General features: G+C 39.0%; 1 protein-coding gene across 1 annotated transcript in view; it reads right to left on the reverse strand.

Annotated features, from left to right (window-relative positions):
* Nucleotides 1–22805, reverse strand: part of KCNH8 (potassium voltage-gated channel subfamily H member 8) — a 367898-nt gene that overhangs the window by 218875 nt on the left and 126218 nt on the right. Inside the window, exon 2 of the mRNA XM_025448969.3 lies at nt 21474–21707. Within this exon, the coding sequence (XP_025304754.1) occupies nt 21474–21707 (234 nt within the window). The remainder of the gene's footprint in view (nt 1–21473; nt 21708–22805) is intronic.

Below are 22805 nucleotides of genomic sequence, written 5' to 3' on the forward strand. Positions count from 1 at the left end.
AAAATGTCCTTTATAAATCTGGCATCCTGACAGATATGACCCACAACCCATACTTTACCAACCCCTTAGGAAGAAGTCTATAAATTACTGTGTTCTAAGAGTTAATTCTTCATTCTTTGGGAGTTTTGATTACTCTATACTACCAGACTGTTTAAGAAGCTCTATTTGTTAGTGCAAGAACCAAGTAGAACCTAGACTGTGAATGTCATAGGGGTGCATTCTAAAAAAGATTATCCAGATGATCCTATTTTACTAAATAGAGGGTCGTCATTTCCTTTCACTTTTGATAATGAAAATATACTTAATTATCCTTCACCTATAAAAAAGCTTAACAACCTTAGAGGGATCTCTGACAAGGCATGTCTTTCAATTCCATTAACAGAAGCTATGTGGGGATTATGACATTGAGTACAAACTTTGTGAGCTGCATCCCAAAAGCAAAATACATGCAAATCAAGGGAGAAAGGAGTCAAATGGAGACTGGTCAAGGAGTCTGTGCAGACTAGGCCAAAGCAACTAAAAGATCAAATGCACGAGAAGCTTTTACTCTGGCAATCTCTTTTTATGCTTGGAGGAAAACAGGTAGTGTTTGGGGCGCCTGGTGGCTCAGTTGGTTAAGCCTTTAGCATTCATCTTTCGCTCAGGTCACGATCCCAGGAAGCAAGTCCCACACTGGGCTCCCTGCTCAGTAGGGGTCTGCTTCTCCCTCTGCCTGTTGCTCCCCATGTTTGTGCTTCCTCTCTCTCAATAAATAAATAAAATCTTAAAAATAAAACAACCAGTAGTTTTCTAAATTATTATAGATAGATATATTATAGATACTATACACAATGAAACAAGTTCAAGCAAAAGGGGATTTTTTTTTTAAATCAAGCACATTCCAAGTTTAATGTTTTCCCTTTTAATAGTATCTTAGTAGCATTGTTAACAAGATTTCTTTTGCTGTTTGACTCCTAGTGTAATTTCTGAAACACAGTACTCTTTTTTTTTTTTTTTTTTTTTTAATAGTGGAACATGATGATGTTTCAAAAGATAATTTAGTGGACTCAGCATTGAAAAATTCTGGGGAAGTAAAGACCTCAAGAAAAATAGCTGTCCTTATCATAGATGAAATCAGTTCTCCAGTTAGAGCTTGGCTACATTACCCATTGCTAGAGATGCTCTAAGCCATAACTTTTTTTTCACTTGATGTCATTTTTAATAATGATAGTTTTTGGATCTGGTCATCAGTGCTCTGTGGATTAGTAAATATTAAAAAATAGACATGCTAAAACAACAAGCTATGCTCCAGCTTTCCCTCCCCTCTCATTTCAAAACATACAAACCCAACAAAGTATAAAAGGCCAGGTTAGGGGATTCCATTGCAGATGCACATTTTGGAGTCATTCTTGACACTTCCTTTTTTCTCATCCTCCTACCCCCAAACCAAAGAGATCACTAAATCCTGTCAATCCAGTAGCTAAACCCTTGAAATGAGTTTTAAATCCATTCATGTTTGCATCTCTATTGACCACATCCTAGACTAAACTAGGGCTTCAAAAACTTTAGTATGCAACAGAATCCCCTGGAGGGCTTGTGAAAGCACGGGTTGCAGGGCCCCACCTCCTGATTTGATTCAGTAGGTCTGGGTGGGGCCTGATAATTTGCATTTCTCACAAGTCCCAGGTGACATCCTCATTACTGGTCATACTTCAATAACACTTAAGCTTATGTGGATTACCTGCCTCACATGGCAGAAAAAAAAAATGATCTTTGTAAGATTAAATATTCATTATGTGACTTCCCTGCTCACAACTCTGACTGCCTTCAGTTAACTGGCCATAACCTGAGTATGGTCTATAAAGCCTGTGATTCCATCCTTATTCCACTCCTATAGGATGTGATACCTTACTGCCTGTTCTCCAGTGCCACTGGCTTTCTCTCTCTTTCTCAGATGGGGTAGTCTTTCTCAGAACCTTTGCACACAGGCACAGGGGTCTTTGTTTAGAATGCCTTTATTCTTTCCTCCATGTAGTCAACTTATACTCACCCTCCAAAGTTCAACTCAAAACTCAATTTCTTGATAAATTCTTCTTTGTTCCCAGATCTGATCAGATACCCCTATTATTCTATCCCATAGCAGCTTGCAAACTACTTAAAGGTCCATGATTATGTGATGAGTCTTTCTTTCTCAGTAGACTCTAAGGTATAGGAGAGCAAGGATTATGACTATTATGACTTCCTTTCTCTTGTACTCCCCCAGGTATAAAGCAGATTGCCTGGCCTGAACATTGTAGGAGCTCTACAATTGGTGTTCAAAGAACAAAGTTAATTTTTATAAGATGAACTCCAACTTTACAATAATAATAATACTATTGGTTGAGAAACTGATGGCTAACTTTTACTGAGTGTCCATATGCCAGGCACCATGCAAAGCACTTTACAAGCAATATTTCACTTAAACCTAAAAAGTAGATGCTCTAACTGCTATTGTCATCTTACAGGTGAGGAAACTGAGGCTCAGGAAGTTGAAGTAAACTGCTCTAAATCACATAATTCATAAGTAATGGCAGCTTTTTTGCCTGGTGGATATAAATCTGGACTCTGAAAATCATTATTGCTAGAATTTATGTGGTTCTTTATATTTTCTATCCCTTGTTTTCTTTTTCTGATCCCCTTAACAGCTTTAAGATATAAAATATTATCTTTGCCTCTTACAGGCAAATTTAGAGATTGGAGAGTAGAATGACTTGGCTAAGGTGGTGTTCAGCATGTCCTGAGTCAGAACTTGAACTCAAGTCTTCACATACACAATTCATGATTCCTTCCATTAAGACATGCTGGAAATGGGCAAAAGTGCTCTCTACAATAAGATAATTTTTACTACATTTCTGTTCTCAAAAAAGCATCTGAAAATGTGAATTAATGTGACCATCTTGCCAAGTTCCTAGCGGCCAACAATTGGAGTACTTCTCAGACAGTTCTTTCAGCTTTGAGAGATATTCACATGCCAGAGCCTATAGGGAGAGCAAATACTTCCTTTCACATTCAGAGGGGTTCCACTGTCTCCAACACGATGCACAACACAATCCCTGAGTTGTGTGCAAGTTGCTGGTCTTTTCTGCATTCTCTGGTGGCTGTCTCTCCAGCTGCTTTCCCCTTGCTTTTTCTTGCTAGCTGCTCCAGAGACACTCACCTCTTAGCTGCCTTATTTATCTCAAAATAAATAAATGTGTCTGCATTGGCTCAACCTCTCAGAGGAAACTGGCATAGAAAGGGCTAAAAGCAGAAGGATGCAATGAATAATCCAGTCCTCCAATCCTGCATTCTTGGATTAAGATGCCTCAGGACAACCCTGTTACTTCCCATGCAAATAGATGTTGCTTTATCAATCCTGCAGAAAACTCCAAAATGCCATTCCCTTTATCACTGCAAGACAGAGAATGAGAAGAGGTTCCCCAAATAGAAAAAAAAAAAAAAGAAAAATATCCTAGCAACAGAACCAATGTGTAGAAACAGAAAGAAAAGGGGAGGTTGAGGTCAGAGATCTGGAGAGATTTGGAAGGAGAGGTACCAGAAGGCTGAAACAGAAGAACTAAATGAGTTTACAGGAGGGTGTACAGATAGACTCATACAATGTCTCAAGGCTGTTTGAGTAGGGAGCAAGACAGGGCTTTATTTGAAACAGTAAAACAAACATTTTTACTCAGTCAGCAAGTATTTCAGCATTTCTTATGTGCCAACGACTGTTCTAGGCACAGCAGATACCATGATTAATTAATATAGCACCAGAAAAAAAAAGCCACCCGTAACCACCCACAATCTCCTGGGAGAGATACATGTATAAAGGGAAAGTTGTAACAAAGGGTCTATTAGGCAGTTTGGCCTGCTCTAACAAAGTATCGTAGACCAGGCTTCAGAACTACAGGAATTTATTTCTCACAGCTTGGGAGGCTGAAGTCTGAGATGAGGGAGGCAGCACGGTCTGGTTATGGTGACAGTCCTCTTCTGGGTTACAGATGGTCAACTTCACGTTGTGTCCGCACACAGTGGAAAGACTCTCTGGCCTCTTCCTATAAAGGCACCAATCTCATTCCCAAGGCCTCCGCCCTCATGACCTAATCACCCCCAAAGGCCTCACCTCCTGACACCGTCACATCGGGATTCGACTTCCAACATCTACATTTTGAGCAAACACATTCAGCTCATTGCAGGTGCCTACTATGAAGAAAGGAAGCATGATGTGAAACAGAAGGTTTCAGTTGGTGAAGGCCTCACAGATGAGACAGGCTTGAACTGAACTATGATGATTTTACTGGTCTAATGTGAGTGTGTGGGCAGGGTGGGGGTGCTGTTCCCAGCAGGCGAGGGCCAAGTAAAAAGGCACAAGGCAAGTCAGGACATGGGGGATTTTTTAAATATTATAAAATGATGAGTCAGCCTGAAGCGAGGCTGTGTGGAGTAGGGATGATGAGAAATGAGGAGAGAAAGGTGGGCAGAAAAGAGAAAGGCTGAGTCTGAAGAGGTAGACTGTAGAGCAGAGCTAGCTCCTGCTAGGTAGCTAGGTAGCTTTACACCTCAGGCGAAGGAGTTTCCATTTACTCTCAAGGACAAGGAGGAATCACTGAAGGCTTTGTCTTAGGAGTGAAGAAGGGTCAGAGGAATGCTGAGGGGGACAACTTGGAGGCAGGGAAGAGAACAGATTGTAGATCGGACACCTGATTAAATAAAACTATTGAGGGGCACCTGGGTGGCTCAGTGGTTGAATGTCTGCCTTTGGCTCAGATCATGATCCTGGGGTCCTAAGATGGAGAACCGCATCAGGCTCCCCAAAAGGAGTCTGCTTCTCCCTCTGCCTATGTCTTTGCCTCTGTGTGTGTGTGTCTCATGAATAAATAAATAAAATCTTTTAAAAATAAATAAGTAAATAAATAAATAAATACCACTGAAACTCAGGCCCCAACTCATCGCAGTCTCAACTAAGGCAGCAGCTGGAAGAATGACTTTCTTCATCAGGGCAAAAGGATCCATGCGAGTGCCCTATAGATCTGAAGTTCTGATAACCAGGTAGTGTTTAAATTTGGTGAGTATCACAGAGTAAAGGCTCATCATTGAGAAATAAAGCACAGGTCTATTTTAAACAGTTGTAACCAGTCAATATTATATAATTACTCATGGTAAAAGTACAGCAGGTCGAAAATGGTGTAAGTTTTCGTGTTAGCCTTATAATTCTCCTACAACTCAGATGCCATACAGCCTCTCAGCTAAGACATCATAGAATCTTTATGGGATCCCTTTGAAGATGGTTACATGTCTATGGCTTTTCTAGTGAGGTGAGGAGGGACTAGAAACCAGGCAACAGGCCAGGGTTCTGACTCTGGATTCAGACATCTAAGTGGGAGGTTCTGAAGGTCTGGCGCTCCAGGAAATGGGAGCAGACAGGCTCTTCTGGAGAGGGAAACATGCCAGGGGAGGAAGGGGTATTTGTTGAAGGGTTATAACATTGAGGACCAGCCTCATGGGCATGCAACCAGTGCAATTGCACAGGTTGTGCACTCAGGAGGGCCCCAGGTCTTGATGAAATGGTCCACTATTACTATCTTAAAATTTTTAGTAGAACTTTTTAAAGATGAGGTGTTGGGGGAAGGTCTGTATTTTCACTTCGCGATGGATCCTACAAATCATGTACCTTTCCTAATAATGGGTGCTGAGCAATGGTTATCTCATTTGGCCCTCCATCAGACTTCAGTGAGGGTGGCACCACTACCTGTGTCAGAGAAGGTCAAGCTGAGGCTCAGACAAACCAAGTCACTTAACTAGCGTACATACTTAGTATACAGCAAAGGGAACTTGTTTCACTCCAAAGAATCTCAAACATTGTTTGTGGTTACATTTCATTTCCGGCTCATAAAGATGAAATAATGAATAGCCACAGGTACAAAAATGAGTCACTTAATAGGGTTCTTTCTTTGTCAGTTTGCCAGTTCTTCCCAGAGAGTTAAGTACAGCATCTAGGAAGCTGCTCTCTCCCATAACCCAGGGGTCGGTGAGGGGGAGTCACAGGGTCCACAGCCGGAAGCTGAGGTTTGCCGTGCCCACGAGCATGACCTAGTGTCTGAGAGCACATGCATCCGGAGTCCACTTAACTTCTCTGTGAATGAGTTTAACTATGAAATGGGGTATTAATAGGATTTGCCTCAAAGGACTGGTGCCAGGAGTAAATGGAATAACAACACAGGCAAAGTGTAGAGCACAGAGCTTGGCCCTCAGCAAACACACAGGAAATATGAGCTGTTATCACCAAAGTCGTTTAGTGACTTTGTTTAGTCAACAAGACTGACTGTGAAGAAGGGAAGGCATGCAGGACTGGCTAGGTGGCAACGGTGACCACTCAGTCTCCACAGAACCCAGAGAACTACGTGGTTCCCGAATGCACAGAGGCCTGATCTGCAGGGCTGTCTCACTTTGTTGTTATTGTGTTTTTTTGTTTGTTTGTTTGTTTTTTAAGATTTTCTTTATTTGAGAGAGAGAGAAAGTGAGAGCAAGCACAGCAGGGAAGAGAGGGAGAAGCAGGTTCCCCACTAAGCAGGGAGCCCAATGTGGGGCTCAATCCCAGAACCCTGAGATCATGACCAAAGGCAGATGCTTAACACAATGGAGCCAGCCAGGCACCCCTGCCTCACTTTGTTCTGATCACCCTGGCTGGAGAGCCTGAGTGAGCACGTCAATAAAAGGACTGGCATAAAACTCCTGCTCAGTGACTCAACAAAGCAACTTTCACTGTGGGCACAGAAAGAGAGCAGCACGCTTTCTCTTAGAGTAGCTTGTTCAGATGCATGAGACCTAGCCCAGGAGAGCTGCCTATGTTTACAAGGACGAAGCCAAGCCTGAATACACGTAAGTGAAAATATGAACTGCCAGGCAGCCTCCCAGTTCAGGCCACCTGGGCCCTGCCGCTCTGGTGTGCGCTGTGCTGTCCCAGAGCCCTTCACCTTCCGGCTACATCACCCTATGGTTTTTGGCTGCATTACTGAGCCCCACATCTTGAATGCAAAAGACACAGGAGGGAAATATAAAATTCCAATCTTCTATCAAGACTGAACGACACACACACAAAATATTAAAAAGACTGCACAGACATATTGGAGAATCATCATGAAATCATAAAAGCATCATAAAAGGCTTTCTATTTTGGGGCATGCAAAGTCTAAAGTAGAACCTCAGCGGAATCAGACTGGAAAGTAACTGAGAGCAAGCAGCAACAAGCTGACCCACAGCTCTTGAATACACTTAGTTGTGGGAAGCACGGTCCCTATTTGCGTCCCTTTAGACATTAGAAAAGCCATACATTTTATAAGCATCAGAATTAAATATCCTCTTGCCTCTTGCTACTCTCTCTCTTCCTCAATAAATGTGTTTCAACAAATCTAGATGTGGAGTTTGTAAAACATGGCTGCACATTTTTGGTCACTCCTTCTATTAAGCATTGGGATCTAGGTTCCCCCCCCTCATGAATGTGGGTAGCCTTGCAGCTGCTCCAAACACAATCCCAATATAGCACGGAAGAAGTTATGCAGGTGACATCGTAAACTGGGTCACAAAAGGTCTCACAGCCTCTGCCTGGTTCATGGACCAGTAGATTATCTGGAAGCCTCCACGAGAGGCTCTGTGTAAACACTTCAGTTTTCTGTCCCAATAGATCCTAGACTTCTAAGATGCCAGACATGTGAGTGAAGTCATTCAAGGTCCTCCAATCTGAACATGGAAGCATCGTCCTTCTGAACACCACCTAACAACCAACCTCTGCCAACCCCAAAAGAAAGAAGAATCATTCTACCAAGCCCAGCTTGGATTCCTGACCCACAATCCTATAAGCTGCTAACAGCCACTGTTGTAAGCAACTCAATTCTGAAGTAGCTGTTGCACAGCAATAGTTAACTGGGACATTATATAAACTGTACTGTGCCTCCTTGATGCCACATGCCTGCAGGTAAGAATTTGCTTCTATCCATTTCACAGGAAAAAAGTTTCCAAGCTCTGACCTTCACTAGCTTTTCAGGAAATGTGAACCCAACAGGGCTCTTCACAGATACTTCCAAAATCCAGAAGTGTCTCTACAATCTAGTCCTCTTGGCTTCCAAGAATTTAAGACTCTAAGCTCTTCACTGTCCTCCAGGCTCACTCCGAAGCTTTCAGTTGCTACCAAAGGACCATCCCAAGCAAGGCTAATGCTCATGGCTTTGACAATCTCAAAGGCCTGAGGAGAGTCTATCAAAGGATAGCACTTGCCTTTGTGCTGCCTTTCTTGGGAACTCTGGTCTGCGTCTATGGGAGGGCTAAGAAGGAAAATGATCTTGCTTCACTCAGAATTACCTTTCCCTCCACCCCAGGGCTTGCTCCACCTTAAAATAAAGTTTCTTTTCTTTTCTGTAATCTCAAGGCTGGTTCTCGAACTCTTGTTGCAATAGGTTCCTGGCCCACTGCTTGCCTCATTGTTCTTTGGATGTGGTAGAAATGTAAAGCGACTGTGAGTGATGCCCATGCTGGGAACCCCCACAGCCACAGAAGACACTACAGTTTCCATTAAAGTGCATTTTCTTATTACATGGATGGGCATGACACCCCTTGCTCTGAAATTTGGATCTTATGTGGAAACCATTCTATTTGCAATGCCCATCTCTTAACAGGAATGGGAATGAAATGATGCCAGTGCATTTAAAATGTTAATTTTGAGAATCATTTGACATTTTACAACCCCAAGGCTTTGTCTCTTTTCCTATATTGAGCTCCAATTCTAAAGTACCTGGAGGGCATAATCAAATATTCTAAAAATCATATGCAAAGTCATTTGAAAAACTGAGTGTAACAGAACTCACTAAGAATATCTTACATATAAACTTAGTGTTAGAAGGAAAGTGGTGTTCCTTACTATAATTATCTGCTATGAGCAGCTCATTGTAAAAAAAAAAAAAGAAAAAGAAAAAGAAAGTTCATGAGGAAATCTGCTTCCTTTTGCCCTTGATCATGAACTGACCTCATAAGACTGAATAAGCATATGCCTGATTCTGACAGTTTATATGTGTGCCAGAGTAAAGACAGTGTGTTGCCCAGCTAGTGGTAGGCATACTCTTCGTAGGACACAGATTATTTTAGGTAGTTCATATAAATACCTTACATTTTAATATCTGTTAGTTTTAATGTGCATTGAAACAGAACTATGCAGCTAGTACATCCAACCTATATTTAAACATTTTGAGGGAAATGAGCAAGACAACATTCAATGTCTCCTCATTTCTCTCACTCTCCTCTCATCTTCTCTTCCAATCTTCCCCTACCTCTCTTCTTCCACCCCTGGTCACCCAAGAGAAGGCTCCTCAGTTTCAAGGTTCCAGCTTTCCCCTAACTCCAATGCTACTTTTTATTTACTGAACAATTTAGTTTTTCAGCTTCTGATTTGCATTTGAATATACATCTAGCAGCCAAATAAACAAAGGATTCCTCACCCCCCAGGAATCCTCCTTAAACAAATATTTACAAATAGTAAATTGTAAATAAATTGTTTTTATTGTCACAAATATTTAAAGTCCATTATCACAGAATGTTAAAAAGCTAACTGTATATATATTTTAAAAAGCGTTGATATTTCTAGGCATTTTTCCATGTCTTGACAAGCTGAGGACTATCACATAACACACACTTCTGTGTTCAAATTATTTTTGTGCAACAGTTTCCTTATCTGTAAATGTGAGACAATTCATTTTTACCTGAATTTTTTTTTTTTTACCTGAATTCTTATTGGGAAAAGAAAAGTGTGCTGGTTGGTACATTATAATCAATTAGATTTATTGTTACTTAGATTTCGTGATATATATATATATATATATATTAATTTCAAGAAACGAAATTACAATGTTTTGCTGCATATTTATTTTTTAAAAGATTTATTTATTAGAGAGAGATCGTGCATGCATGTGCACACGAGAAGGGATGTGTGCTGGTACAGAGGAAGAGGGAGAGAGTAACTCAAGCAGATTCCCCACTGAGCGCAGAGCCTTACACAGGGCTCGGTCTCAGGATCCTGAGATCACAACCTGAACCAGAACCAAGAGTTGGACACTTAACTGAGGGAACCACCCACGTGCCCCTCATTGCATATTTATTTATGGTTACCTTCTTTTTGAGGCTAGAGATCTCAGTTTTCCATTTAGAGTAGTGATTTAGTTTTCTTTTGCTTGCAATTTGAATTATTTTAAAAAGATTTTATTTATTAATGAGAGAGAGAGAGTGAGAGAGAGGCAGAGGGAGAAGCAGCCTCCATGCAGGGAGCCTGATGTGGGACTCGATCCCAGGACTCCAGGATCACACCCCGAGCCAAAGGCAGATGCTAAACCAGCTGAGCCGCCAGGGATCCTGCAATTTGAATTTTTATAAAGTGAATCAACTAGGGGCACCTGGGTGGCTCAGTCAGTTAAGTGTCTGTGTTCAGCTCAGGTCATGATCCCAAGGTTTGGGGGATTGAGCCCCGCATCAGGCTTCCTGCTCAGCGCTCAGCATGGAATCTGCTTTTCCCACTCCTTCTGTCTGCTGCTCCCCTGCTTGTGCTCTCTCTCTCTCAAATAAATACATAAAATCTTAAAAAATAAAGTGAGTCAACTGAAAAACAGTAAGCAATAGTTCAGAAGGTACATGGAAATAAACGGCAACTCTTGAAGGTAACCTAGGAATGAGTGAATTTGTGAGTGAAAAGAGTTATCTAAAACTCTACCAGACTCAAGATTCCCTTTTGTAACAAATATTTGTACTTCCCTCTTCTCTATTTAGAACTGAAAAATCATAATTAATATGATTATATAGCTTGTTTTCAGAAAAAAGCACTAAGTATTATCAACTGTAATCTAACAGAAAATTAAAGTGAGGTCATCTCTGAGAAACTAATATGCATCTCAACATGAAGTGTTCAGGTGTGCCTGCCTGCAGCAAAAGATGTGCATTGGCAGCTGGATAACTGGATCGATATGCAGAATTCCAGGGAATGCAAGAGCTCGGAATGCAGAGTCCATGTGGATGTGCTACATCCATGACAAGTACTATGAGTCAGTGACAATATTTTTCTGAAATGGGTGAAATTCGAAACAAGATAAAAGTTTAACCATTCCTCATTACACTAAGGTTTTCTTCTTGGAAATTCAATGGGAAATTAAAGCCTTCCTCAAAATACTGTTCAGATAATTAGAAGCCAGTGTTCACTTCCTGGAAAACCTGATGGGGCATTAGAAAGTCATACAGTGCAAAATACTATATTGTTAACTTTTGGTACTATGTCATACAGCAGTTCTCTCCAACTTACTCATCTTGCAAAACTGAAACTTTATATCTAGCTAACAGCTACTACCTTTTTTCTCCTCCTCTCAACCATTAGAAAAAAAAATTTAATTCTCTGCTTCTATGAGTTTGACTATTTTAGATACCTCATGTAAGTAGAATCATGTAGTATTTGTCCTTCTGTGAATGGTTTATTTCACTTTCTATAAAGTTAAGAGGATAGATCTCATGTTAAGGGTTCTTACCACAAATAAACAAGCCACAAGAACACAAGGAAATTTTTGGAGGTGATGGATATGTTTAGTATCTTGATTGTGCTCTGGTATCACAGGTATATATATATGTCCAAACTAATCAAATCATATACATTAAATATGTGTAATTTTGGCATACTAATTATACCTCGATAAAATTTTTAAAAATTTAAAAAGAAAGAAAGCTATGTTAGACACTGGACAATTCTTCAATTGCAAGACCAACCCATACATTATAGAACATTTCGCATCCCTGACTCCTGTCCATTAGATGGTAAAAGCAGCACCCCCCAATTATTGAGTCAAACATCCCTAGAGAAGTCCCTGGGAGATGGTACCAATCCCCTTTCCACAGATTCAGTGGCTTAAGAGCAAGGACCTTGAAGTCAGAGGATGTTTATGTATCTTGGTTTCTTTGTTTACTAGTTGACAATTTGGGGCAAATTGTAATACATTTAATGTGAATGTAACCAGGTGTTTTAGGTTTACTTTCATCTCCCAAAAAGAAATGATAGAATCCTAACACCTAAGTACTTCAGAATGTGACCTTATTAGGAGATAGAGTCTTTACAGAAGTAATCAGGTTAAAGTGAGGACATTAAGGTAAGCACTAATGAAATATGACAGGTGTCCTGATAAAAATGTGGAAATCTCAACACAGCCACTCACATAGGGAAAATACTATGTGAAGGTGAAAGTAGAGATCAAGAAAATGCTTCTACAAGCTAAGGAACACTGAAGATTGCCAGCAAACCACCAGAAGCTAGGGCAGAGGCATGGAGCAAAATCTTCCTCACCGCCCTCAAAGAAACCAACTCAACTGACCCCTTGATGGTGGATTTCCAGAAGGGTGAGACAATAAATTTCTGTTGCCTAAGCCACTGGTTTGTGTGGTATTTTGTTGTGATATCTCTAACAAACTGATACATCGGGACACGATATTTGCAAAATTAATGATGCCATTTTAATTTTCTTTTGACATTTTTATTCTCCTCCAGCCTTTTTCTTCCTGGGATCTAGCTAATATGAAATTGGGCTTGATAGAATGGAATATTATTCCACCATCAAAAAGAATGAAATCTTGCCATTTGCAACAACATGGATGGATCTAGAAAGTATAATGCTAAGCAATATAAGTCAGTCAGAGACAAATACAATATAATTTCACTCATATGCGGAATTTAAGAAACAATACAAAGGATTTAAAAAAAAGAAGAAAGAGAATGAGATAAGGCAAGACACAGACTCTTAACTATTAGAGAATAAACTACTGGTTATCAGGGGGTAGGTGGATGGAGAGGTGGATGAAATACATAATGGGGATTAAGTAGTGTACTTGTCAAGATGAGCACAGGATGATGTATGGAATTGTTGAATCATTATATTTTACACCCAAAACTAATAACATTATGTTAAGTATACTAGAATTAATTTTTTTAATTAATTTTTTTTAAATAAAAAATAAAAGAAAAACAAAATAGACTTGAAAGGTAAGATTTCTGTAGAGGATATGCTAAGATTAACATGTAAAGGTTGGGGCCCATACAGCCAATCATGATGATCTACCATGGTGGAGGATATAACTTTCTACCATTTAAAACCTTAGGAAGAAGCTAGAGTCTGGAAGATGGCAATATGACATGATATACTACGGTATCCCTTCAGTTTGTGAGATTGTGAAAAGGAATATGGGAGACTAGAGATAATCTCTTCACTCTGAGGCTTCACAGCTTTGAAGCAGGAAGAAGCTGTGTTGGATAGTTTTTTGGAAACACTGAAGACATTAGAGACCTTTTATTTCTGTATTTGGGACTCGAGAAAAACTGCTTGTCAAGATACCTCTTTATCAACATGGAGGTGGCTGCCTACTTTTGAGGAAATGTGAGAGCACAAAGGATGTTCCAGTTTATTTTCTCAGAGACTCTCTTTGCTTCTTTGTATGAAGGATGAGTGTGCTCACCTTTTAAGAGCTAAGGGGAGGTAAAGTGATTTAGGGAGTACCACCAGCTACAAAACTCAGCTGTAATGCTATAAGGGGAACATCAGACAGATGAGCCATGCATGACTCAGTGGTCAACAAGAAGTGAAGGGACCCTTTCTACATTAAGCCTCACATCCCAACCATGCAAATCACCATTTAGGAAGAAAAAAAAGAAGGAGAATGAAACTCTCACAGACTGGGCTTATATCAGCAAAGCAACTGTACAATGTCTAAAGAAATTGTTTAAAGTATTACATGAAAGAGCCATGGTGGTAAGGACTTGGTTTTTGAGATATCCCCAATCCTTTCACAAAATTAAAGTAAAAGTAACTAAGGTAGCAAAATCAGAAATCCATGAAAAACATCAAACTGTATGACAATGGTCCCCTTGGGACCTCAGAATACAGAGTGATAGGGCAATACCCCTAGTATTTAAGTTTTTACTCCATTTTGAGTTGACTTTTACATATGACATAAGATTATGGTCCAATTTCATTCTTTTGCATGTGGATATCCAGTTCTTCCAACATCATTTATTGAAGAGATTATCTTTCTTCATTGTGTATTTTTAGCTCTATTGTGAAGGATTAGTTGACTAAGAAGCTAGATTCTGTAGGAACAACAGCTGCATAGGAAAAAACAGGATAGGAAAAGGAGAATTCCCAATAGGCCTAGGAGATTGGGGGGGTCTCATAAATTGTCAAAAGGTATCTCTATTCCCAAAAGAAGAAATGCTCTGAAAGTAGAGGACTTCATAGACAGATCTGAAAACAATTAAAACTAGAAAGGAGAGGCACCTGGCTGGCTTAGAGGGTGGGCTCTTGATCTTGGGGCTGTGAGTTCAAGCCCCATGTTGGCTGTCATTACTTAAAAATAAAATCTTAAAAAACAAAATACAAAGGAGCTTTACATTCTTCAATTTACAGTGATTGCAAGTGGGCTACACAAAGATAGGATGGTGTTGGGGTTGCCTGACCCTTCAACACTCTGAGAAAATCTTTCTTGGAAATTGTTGGAACCAGAACTCTACTTGGTCAGAGCATGAAGATCAGGGTAAAGAAAGAAAATATTTCAAATACTAGTGTGGGAGAGGCCATGCTAGGAGAGGAAACCAATCTCAGGAAGTAGCAAAAATGTATCTGTGCTAAAAAGTGATTAAGAAAAAATACTTTCTGGGATGCCTGGGTGGCTCAGTGGTTAAACGTCTGCCTTCAGCTCAGGGTATGATCCTCGAGTTCCAGGATCGAGACCCACATCAGGTTCCCTGCATGGAGCCTGCTTCTCTTTCTGCCCATATCTCTGCCTCTCTATGTGTGTGTCTCTCATGAATAAATAAATGAAATCTTTAAAAAAAATAAAAAAGAAAAAAACTTTCTGGTGATGGCAGAAGGGACTTAGAGCCATAGATTAGGAAAGTTTTCCAAGCATACCTCTATTTCCAATATTCTTCTAAAAGTCAAAGAAAACATATTTTTCGAACAAACAACAGACAAGGATAAAAGAGAAGAATAAAGACAAAAATTATCTGACCAGGGCAGCCTGGATGGCTCAGCAGTTTGGCGCTGCCTTCGGCCCAGGGCCTGATCCTGGAGACCCAGGATTGAGTCCCACATCGGGCTCCCTGCATGGAGCCTGCTTCTCCCTTTGCCTGTGCCTCTGTCTCTCTGATAAATAAATAAATAAACAAACAAACAAATAAATAAATAAAATCTTTTAAAAAAATTATCTGACCAAAAAACCTACATAAAGTAAAAACACACCCAAAATATTCCATGGAGTACACAAAACCAAAACATTTCAAAATAAAGCAAAGGTAATCAAGAAAACCTTACCAAATTTGAAACAACAACACACAGTAACTTAAAGACTCAGAAATAACATGAATAAGTATTACAGAATGAATGTATTTCCTCAAAATTTGTATATTGAAATTCTAATCCCCATGACCTCACAATGTGACTGTATTTGCAGACAGAATCTTGGAAGAATTAATTAAGATGAAGTCATATGGATGTACCTGAGTCATATTGACTGGTTTCCTTATAAAAAGAAGACATTAGGACAAAACATAGAGAGACAAGATCATATGAAGACACCGAGAGGAAAAGGCAGTCATCTACAAGCCAGAGAGAGAGACCTCAAAAGGAAGCAATTCTGCCAACATCTTGAGTTTGGACTTCCAGCCTCCAGAGTACTGAGAAAATACATTCTTGTTGTTTAAGCCACACAGTGTGTGGTGCTTTGTTATGGCAGCCCTAGCAACTAATGTACTAGGCAAAGAATGATATGAATAATATGAGCTTGGGGATCCCTGGGTGGCGCAGCGATTTGGCGCCTGCCTTTGGCCCAGGGAGCGATCCTGGAGACCCGGGATCGAGTCCCACGTCAGGCTCCCTGTGCATGGAGCCTGCTTCTCCCTCTGCCTCTGTCTCTGCCTCTCTCTCTCTCTCTCTGTATGACTATCATAAATAAATAAAAAAAAATTAAAAAAAAAATAATAGTATGAGCAAACTGAGCTCAGGAGGGCACATAAACAGAAGACAAAGGATTGAAGATTTTTAAAGAGAAGAAATACATTGTGAATGCATACCACAAGAATAAGGGAAAGGAAATAAACTACACATGGTTAAAAAAAAAAAAGGGAAAAAAAAGAAATGAAAAAGACAAAGTGATAAAGAACACGCAAAGAGGACCCAATAGAGATATAATTGGATGTTATTAAAGAGGAGAGTCAAAGCAATAGGAAAAATAATAATGACAATTACAATTCAAGAAAAATTTCCTACAATAAAAGAGACTTAAATAAATAAGAAAGGACATATAACATATCAGAAGTAAAATCTGACTCTAAACATTCTGTATCAACTATCCGTAAACTGTGGCCTGAAGGCCAAATCTAACCTACTTTCTGTTTTTGTCAACATAGACACATTGTGAGACAGCCCACCTAGTCATTTACATATTTTCCAGGGCTGCTTCACACTACAGTGACAGAAAGGAGTACTTGAGACAGATTGCCTGCAATACATATAGTATTTACTATCTGGCCCTTTACAAACAGGTGTGCTGACCCATGGCCTATGCCAAAATATACACCAGTAAAAATATTGGATTAAAATAAAAAATAAATAAAAATAAAATAAAATAAATTCATTGAACATCCAGGACAAAACATCAAGATACTTAAATAGCAACACTTCTAAGGTAAAATAATACTCTATACCAGTACATAAGGGAATAACATAATTGAGATATTTAAATGAAGAAAATATGAACCAAAAGCTTAATTTTCAGCCAAACTGATCTACCAGTCTAAAGGCCACAGTTACACAGTTATTAACAAGCAAGAATTCAGAGAAAACAGTTCCCATGAGCTCTTTCTGAGATGGCTCAGAGATCAGGCTTCAGGAAATCAAGAAGAGATTGGAGAAGCTTTGGACTAAGGATATACGGTTATCATTAAGCATATTTAACAATAGCAGTAAGATTAAATGACAGAGTATAAGAATGACAAAATATATGCAATTGCTATTTGCTGACAATGTAAATATAACTATGAAAGAGGTCAGAGAGGAAGAAGGGAGACTACGAGGAGAGCAGAATGAACATGCTGTCTTACAGATGATAACTGATACAAAAAAATATTACTTTAAATAATCAGGGGAAAGGATAAGAAGGAAGAATTGGCTCCCGGCTAGTCACAACATTGTTTATTGTAGGAAATGAAGACAAAATCTTGAGAAAGTGGACTGTAAGTACCCTAAAGGTAAATAAATGCCTCATGTTAAGGATAACTTTTAGAAAAAGACACAAACTTTCTAAGTAATAAAAGTATTTAAAAGAGAGAGGGGCAGAAAAGGCAAAGAAAACAGACCACATTCCAGTAGGAACGCAGAAGTCCATCAACAGACGATTGAATAGATGATGATAGATTCAGATGATATCATACTATGCAGCTATAAAAGAGAATGAATGACTTTTAGCATACATTGTTCTACAAGGTATACACAGTCCTAGAGAATATATACTGTTCTGCTGAAGTGCAGAATACTGTGCAATACTGTGTATGCTCTGTATAAGAAAAGGAGAAAACCACAAAGATTTTAGTATTGCGCATATTAAAAGAAACAATGACAGAATGAACACAAATTAATAAAATGGTTAGCCTTGGTTGATAGCCATACATCTGTTTGCCTAGAATAGCCCTAGTTAATGCCTTTTGATATCAACAGAAGTGGAGGAGACTGCTTTTTGAAAAGGCATCTTAATGGTACTCATTTCTGATATAGGTAGACCCTTGACTATCTAGAGGGAGGATAAGTAATGAGAACTGTTAACTACTAAACATGAAAGTGTAAAATATTATCGCCATTTTAGACAAAAGTCTGCATTGTATTTTTTTTATGTGTGAATTGTATGTAGGTGCTTTACTTGAAATAAATGGGATTCTTAATACAATCATACACAATGTGACAACACAATACTGAACAAATTTATAAATCAGTGATTACTTTTTTATGGTAATTATGCAATTGCTTTATTTTTTGAAAATAGATGATCTTATTGAAGTATAATTGAAATAAAATGTTATATTAGTTTCAAATATATACTGATTTGACAATTATACACATTTTGCTATGCTCACCATAGCATACCAAATGTAGATTTATATTATGTTTATCTGTGAAACTGTCTTCCTAATTATTACTTAATTTTTAAAAATCTTATTCTTTCTTTATATTGGCCTTTTCATCTGTAATATGACAATGTAAGAGTATCTCTCTTTTAAAATTGTTTTAGGATAGACAGAAGACATCAATAGACACTTTTCCAAAAAAGACATCCAAATGGTTAACAGATACATGAAAAGATTCCCAATATCACTCATCATCAGGAAATAGAAATCAAAACCACAATGAGATACCTACCACCTCACACCTCTCAGGATGGCTAAAATTAACAATATTAACAACACAAGAAACAACAGGTATTAGTGAGGATGCAGAGAAAGGGGAACCCTCTTGCACTGTTGGTGTAATGCAAACTGGTGCAGTCACTCTGGAAAACAGTGTGGAGTTTCCTCAAAAAGTGAAAAATAGAACTATCTTATGATCCAGGCATCACATTACTAGGTATTTACCCAAAAGATACAAAAATACAGATTGAAGGGGTATATGGACTTTGATATTTATAGCAGCATTATCAATAATAGCCAAATGAAGGCGAGAAGGAGGACTGTTGAGGGCATAAGCTTTGTTTTAAAAATCAGAAATCCAGACATCCTCTGAAGTATCCATAAGTCCCTCTAATGATCACTTTCAATTCCATTCAGCAAACATTTCCTGCGAACTAACTGTCTGACGGACCCTGCTCTAAACTCAAGCTCTACCTGCTGGACATGTTGAAACAACTCATGTATTGGTTGTGCTTCAAAGGTTCACCATTGTATGTGGAGAGAGATATTTACAAAACTAGCTAACATACAGCATGATTATCAGAGGGAAGGGAGCAATTTTCAATCACTTATAATTGGATCAATTTATTGGCTCAAAATGTCAGACAATTCTCCATATTGATTGGGTTACAGCAGACTGGTGCCTTTAATCATTTCCACCCAAGGAGGTCCAAGGCTATAGACATCTTATAAAATCCTGGGCTCAGGAAATTCTTTTGGGTGTTGACTCCCACACTGTACTCCGTATTTTCTACCTTTCTGGCCTCTAAAGTTTCCATCCTTTGGGCTTCCCATCTAGATTCTGCCCCTTGGCCTAAACCTTTCTCAGTGCTGCCACATTTAGATATTTTGAGCTGGCTTAAAAAGGAAGACGTTCAGATGGATCTGGAGTTACCTATACAAGGGACCTATCTTGAGAAGGACAAATCTGCAGTCAGCGGATAATTTAGACAAATATCCCTTTTCTCTTTGTTCCACCAGATGGTGGTTTTATCACTCCTGACCAGTCTGCATTCTCCATGGCATCTCCTATTTTCTTCTATCTCAGGCTCTCTTCGGTGATTGCGGTATAATTACACAGAGCTGGAGTCCTTTTATTTTATCATATTTGCTACACAGGCCTTATCTATTGACACTGGGAAGGACACAAAGGTCTGAACTATGTTCCTAATACCAAAGCACTGGATATTCTGTTCCTCCTAGAATGGTACTTTCCAATAATTCATGACTACCATGTATCCAAAATTCACATGATCAAAGACTGTCCTCCAAAGACAAATAAGTTATAAAAGAAGATGAGGTTCCCATGTTCAGGACGCTATACCTCTTCCTGACGGTGACCCCAATACTAAGTGCTGAGAGCAAAATATAGAGGCTTGAAATGCTGCTAATCATCAGCAATGTACAGGATAGCCTCCTACAACAAATTTACCAACCCAAAAAATCAACAGTGCCAAAGCTGAGAAACCCAGAGTTAGAATGCAATTTAGATTTTGTAACAAAAAGACCCCAAAATGAAATGATTCCAGTAAGAGAAATTTATTTTCTCATTGTTCTGGAGGCTGCAAATGAAGATCAGGGTGCTGACAGGGCTGTTTTATCTTGAGGCCTCTCTCATCCTGTACTTACATAACCTTTCATCCATGTGCCTGTATCGTTGGTATCTCTTCTTCTTATAAGGACACTAGTCATTTGGATGTGGGCCCCACCCTTATGATCTCATTTAACTCTAATCACCTCTCTAAAGGCCCTCTCTCCAAATGCAGTCACAGTGGGGTTAGAGCTTCAACATATGAATTTTGAGGACACACAATACAGTCCATAATATTATGGGAAGGGAGAAGAAAAATTAGATGACAAACAATTCTATTTTTTAGGCATTTTTCCTAAAAGTTACATAAATCATTCTTTTGCATATCACTGGCCCAAAATTTTGTCACACCCAGCCCAACTTCAAAAGAGGTGAGGAAGTCTATTCTCTAGCTTGGTAGCCCTGCATGGAAATAAATCTCGACAGCGATGTTATTTCAGGGAAAACTATTAAAGAAAAAGAATTTTAGAAATTGGAAAATGACAATCTGTTCTCTTTTTTTAAAAAAGATTTAATTTATTTATTCATGAGAGACACAGAGAGAGAGGCAGAGACATAGGAAGAGGGATCATGACCTGAGCCAAAGGCAGATGCTCAACCACTGAGTCACCCAGGTGCCCCAATCTGTTCTAATTTTGAGTTGGCATTTCCCCAGGATCATGCCTCTTGGATTCATCCAAACTACCAGGACCCATGAGGTAAAGAAACCAATTCCTACTTCAGACCCAAGCACTGCAGATACCATACCGGTCCCTATATCTTCTTTTATTTAGAAAAGAGACACAAAACCAGCCACAGGAAAACACTTTCCTCAGCAGCAATTTTGAGTCTAGGCAAATTTATTCCTACTCTGAGGTACACCACGTGCCTCTTATTTTGTCTTTTAAAAAGTAGTGAGAAAGGCTCCGTGGCCAAGGAACTGGAAGAGAAAATGCCTATGCTGTCCTTTACATTAACTTCCTCTTCTGCCAGTGAACACTCGGATTTCTGTCTTAATGACTGTGGTTCAGATGTGGTTCTTAAAGGCACGTAATTTGGAGAATATCCCTGGATAAGATCATCTATTAATAATATATTAACAACTATCATATCTAATATGTATTTTAAGAATGACCCTAGTGAAATTATAAGACACTTCACTTTAACATATAGTCATTTAGTTAATATATAACATTGAACAGTTATAATTCTAATGCTAAATTTTCAAGCAGTTTATGCTGCTAATGGCTAAAACATGACTATTGCCCGAGTCGTTTGTGGAACTTCAATAACAGTGTATATTTATGGGAAATGCCAGTAAGCTTGAATGTGAGTTATGGAGTAGTTACTGAGTTGAAAGCAGGTGATCCTTCCCAACTGCCCAATGAGCACCAGTCTAGGAAAGCCACTCACCGTTCTTCTTGTAGAACATAATTTCTCCTTTGAATTCTGTTTTCTCCTCCAATGACTTTTCTATTTGAAGCATCAGCTGCTCATTGGTTTCAACTCCAAATAAGAATTTGCAGCTGCAACTCTTCTGCATGACTTCAGTCCGGGCGAATCCAGCGAGCTCACAGAAGCCATCAGAACAGTAGACTATGGGGAACCCCTTAGCCACCTGGGCATTCGCAAGGATGAAGTTGCTATCTGTAGAACAACAAGAAGACACTCAGGCACTACATGAGCATGAGGAACTCTTTTTTAAAATCATAGTTTCAGGAGAAATTATGAGCACATGTGTTTAGCTAACAGTGCCTAAAACGCATGTCCTGATGTGCTGGGGTGAGAAAAAGACAGTCTAAAACACTGACCAGCAGAAATATGTATTAAGCTCTGATTCTGGCTTGCATTTTGAAACACACTACAGAGGGAATACAGTTTTCATTGGCCTGCTTCAAAGCACTTAACTATCTAGTTGGCAGTCAGGTAGGCACTATTGGGCATAATTTTGGGCTCAAGCTCTGAATCTGCTGCTTGATGTATATACATAAACTTGAACAAGTTATTCACACACTATACTTCAGTTTCCTCAGGTTTGATTTCTCTAAAAGCAGACCCCAAATGAGGATTCGAGTGTAAGACATTTACTTGGCAAGTGATTTCAGGAAGTAAGACAGTAGGAAATTGAGAAAGGGAAGGCAGGAACGGTAATAAAAAGTAGGAGAAAGGGTTTTAGTGCTATGGCAGGTGGGAGGTTATACAGGGACCCTAGAATTGACCAAGGACCACAACATGGAATTTTCTCACTAAGGGGAAAGGTGTGTCATAGGAATTAATGAGAAATGTACATAATGTGCTTTGTGAAGTCTGTGGCACAAATAAGTATTCAACAAAAATTGTTGAGTATTATTCACATCTTTATGGTCATTATGTTAACAAATAAGAATCAGAGGACAATCAAAAATAGCAGAGTATTAAGTGCTTGGAGATAACCTCTACAAGACAGTATGAAAGGCAATATTTAGGGAAGGTTCCTATAGGATGAATCTTTTTGAGATTAATTTTGAGGTTTGAATATATTTATAAGCAAAAAGACACATATTGGGGATGGGCTGTAAGAGAAGGCATTTTCAAAATCTGCTGGTAGGTGACTTTTAGGTTCAGAATGAATTAGAGATTATTATTATATCATTCATTCATTCTTTCACAAAGCAAATGTTGGACAATATATTAGACAATATTAGAGGCTAGTATTTTTAAAAATAACACAAGTAAAAATACAAAGAACCACAGTGGTTGTTAGAT

The sequence above is a fragment of the Canis lupus genome, chromosome 23 (genome assembly GCF_003254725.2).
Source record: "Canis lupus dingo isolate Sandy chromosome 23, ASM325472v2, whole genome shotgun sequence".
Taxonomy (NCBI): domain Eukaryota; kingdom Metazoa; phylum Chordata; class Mammalia; order Carnivora; family Canidae; genus Canis; species Canis lupus.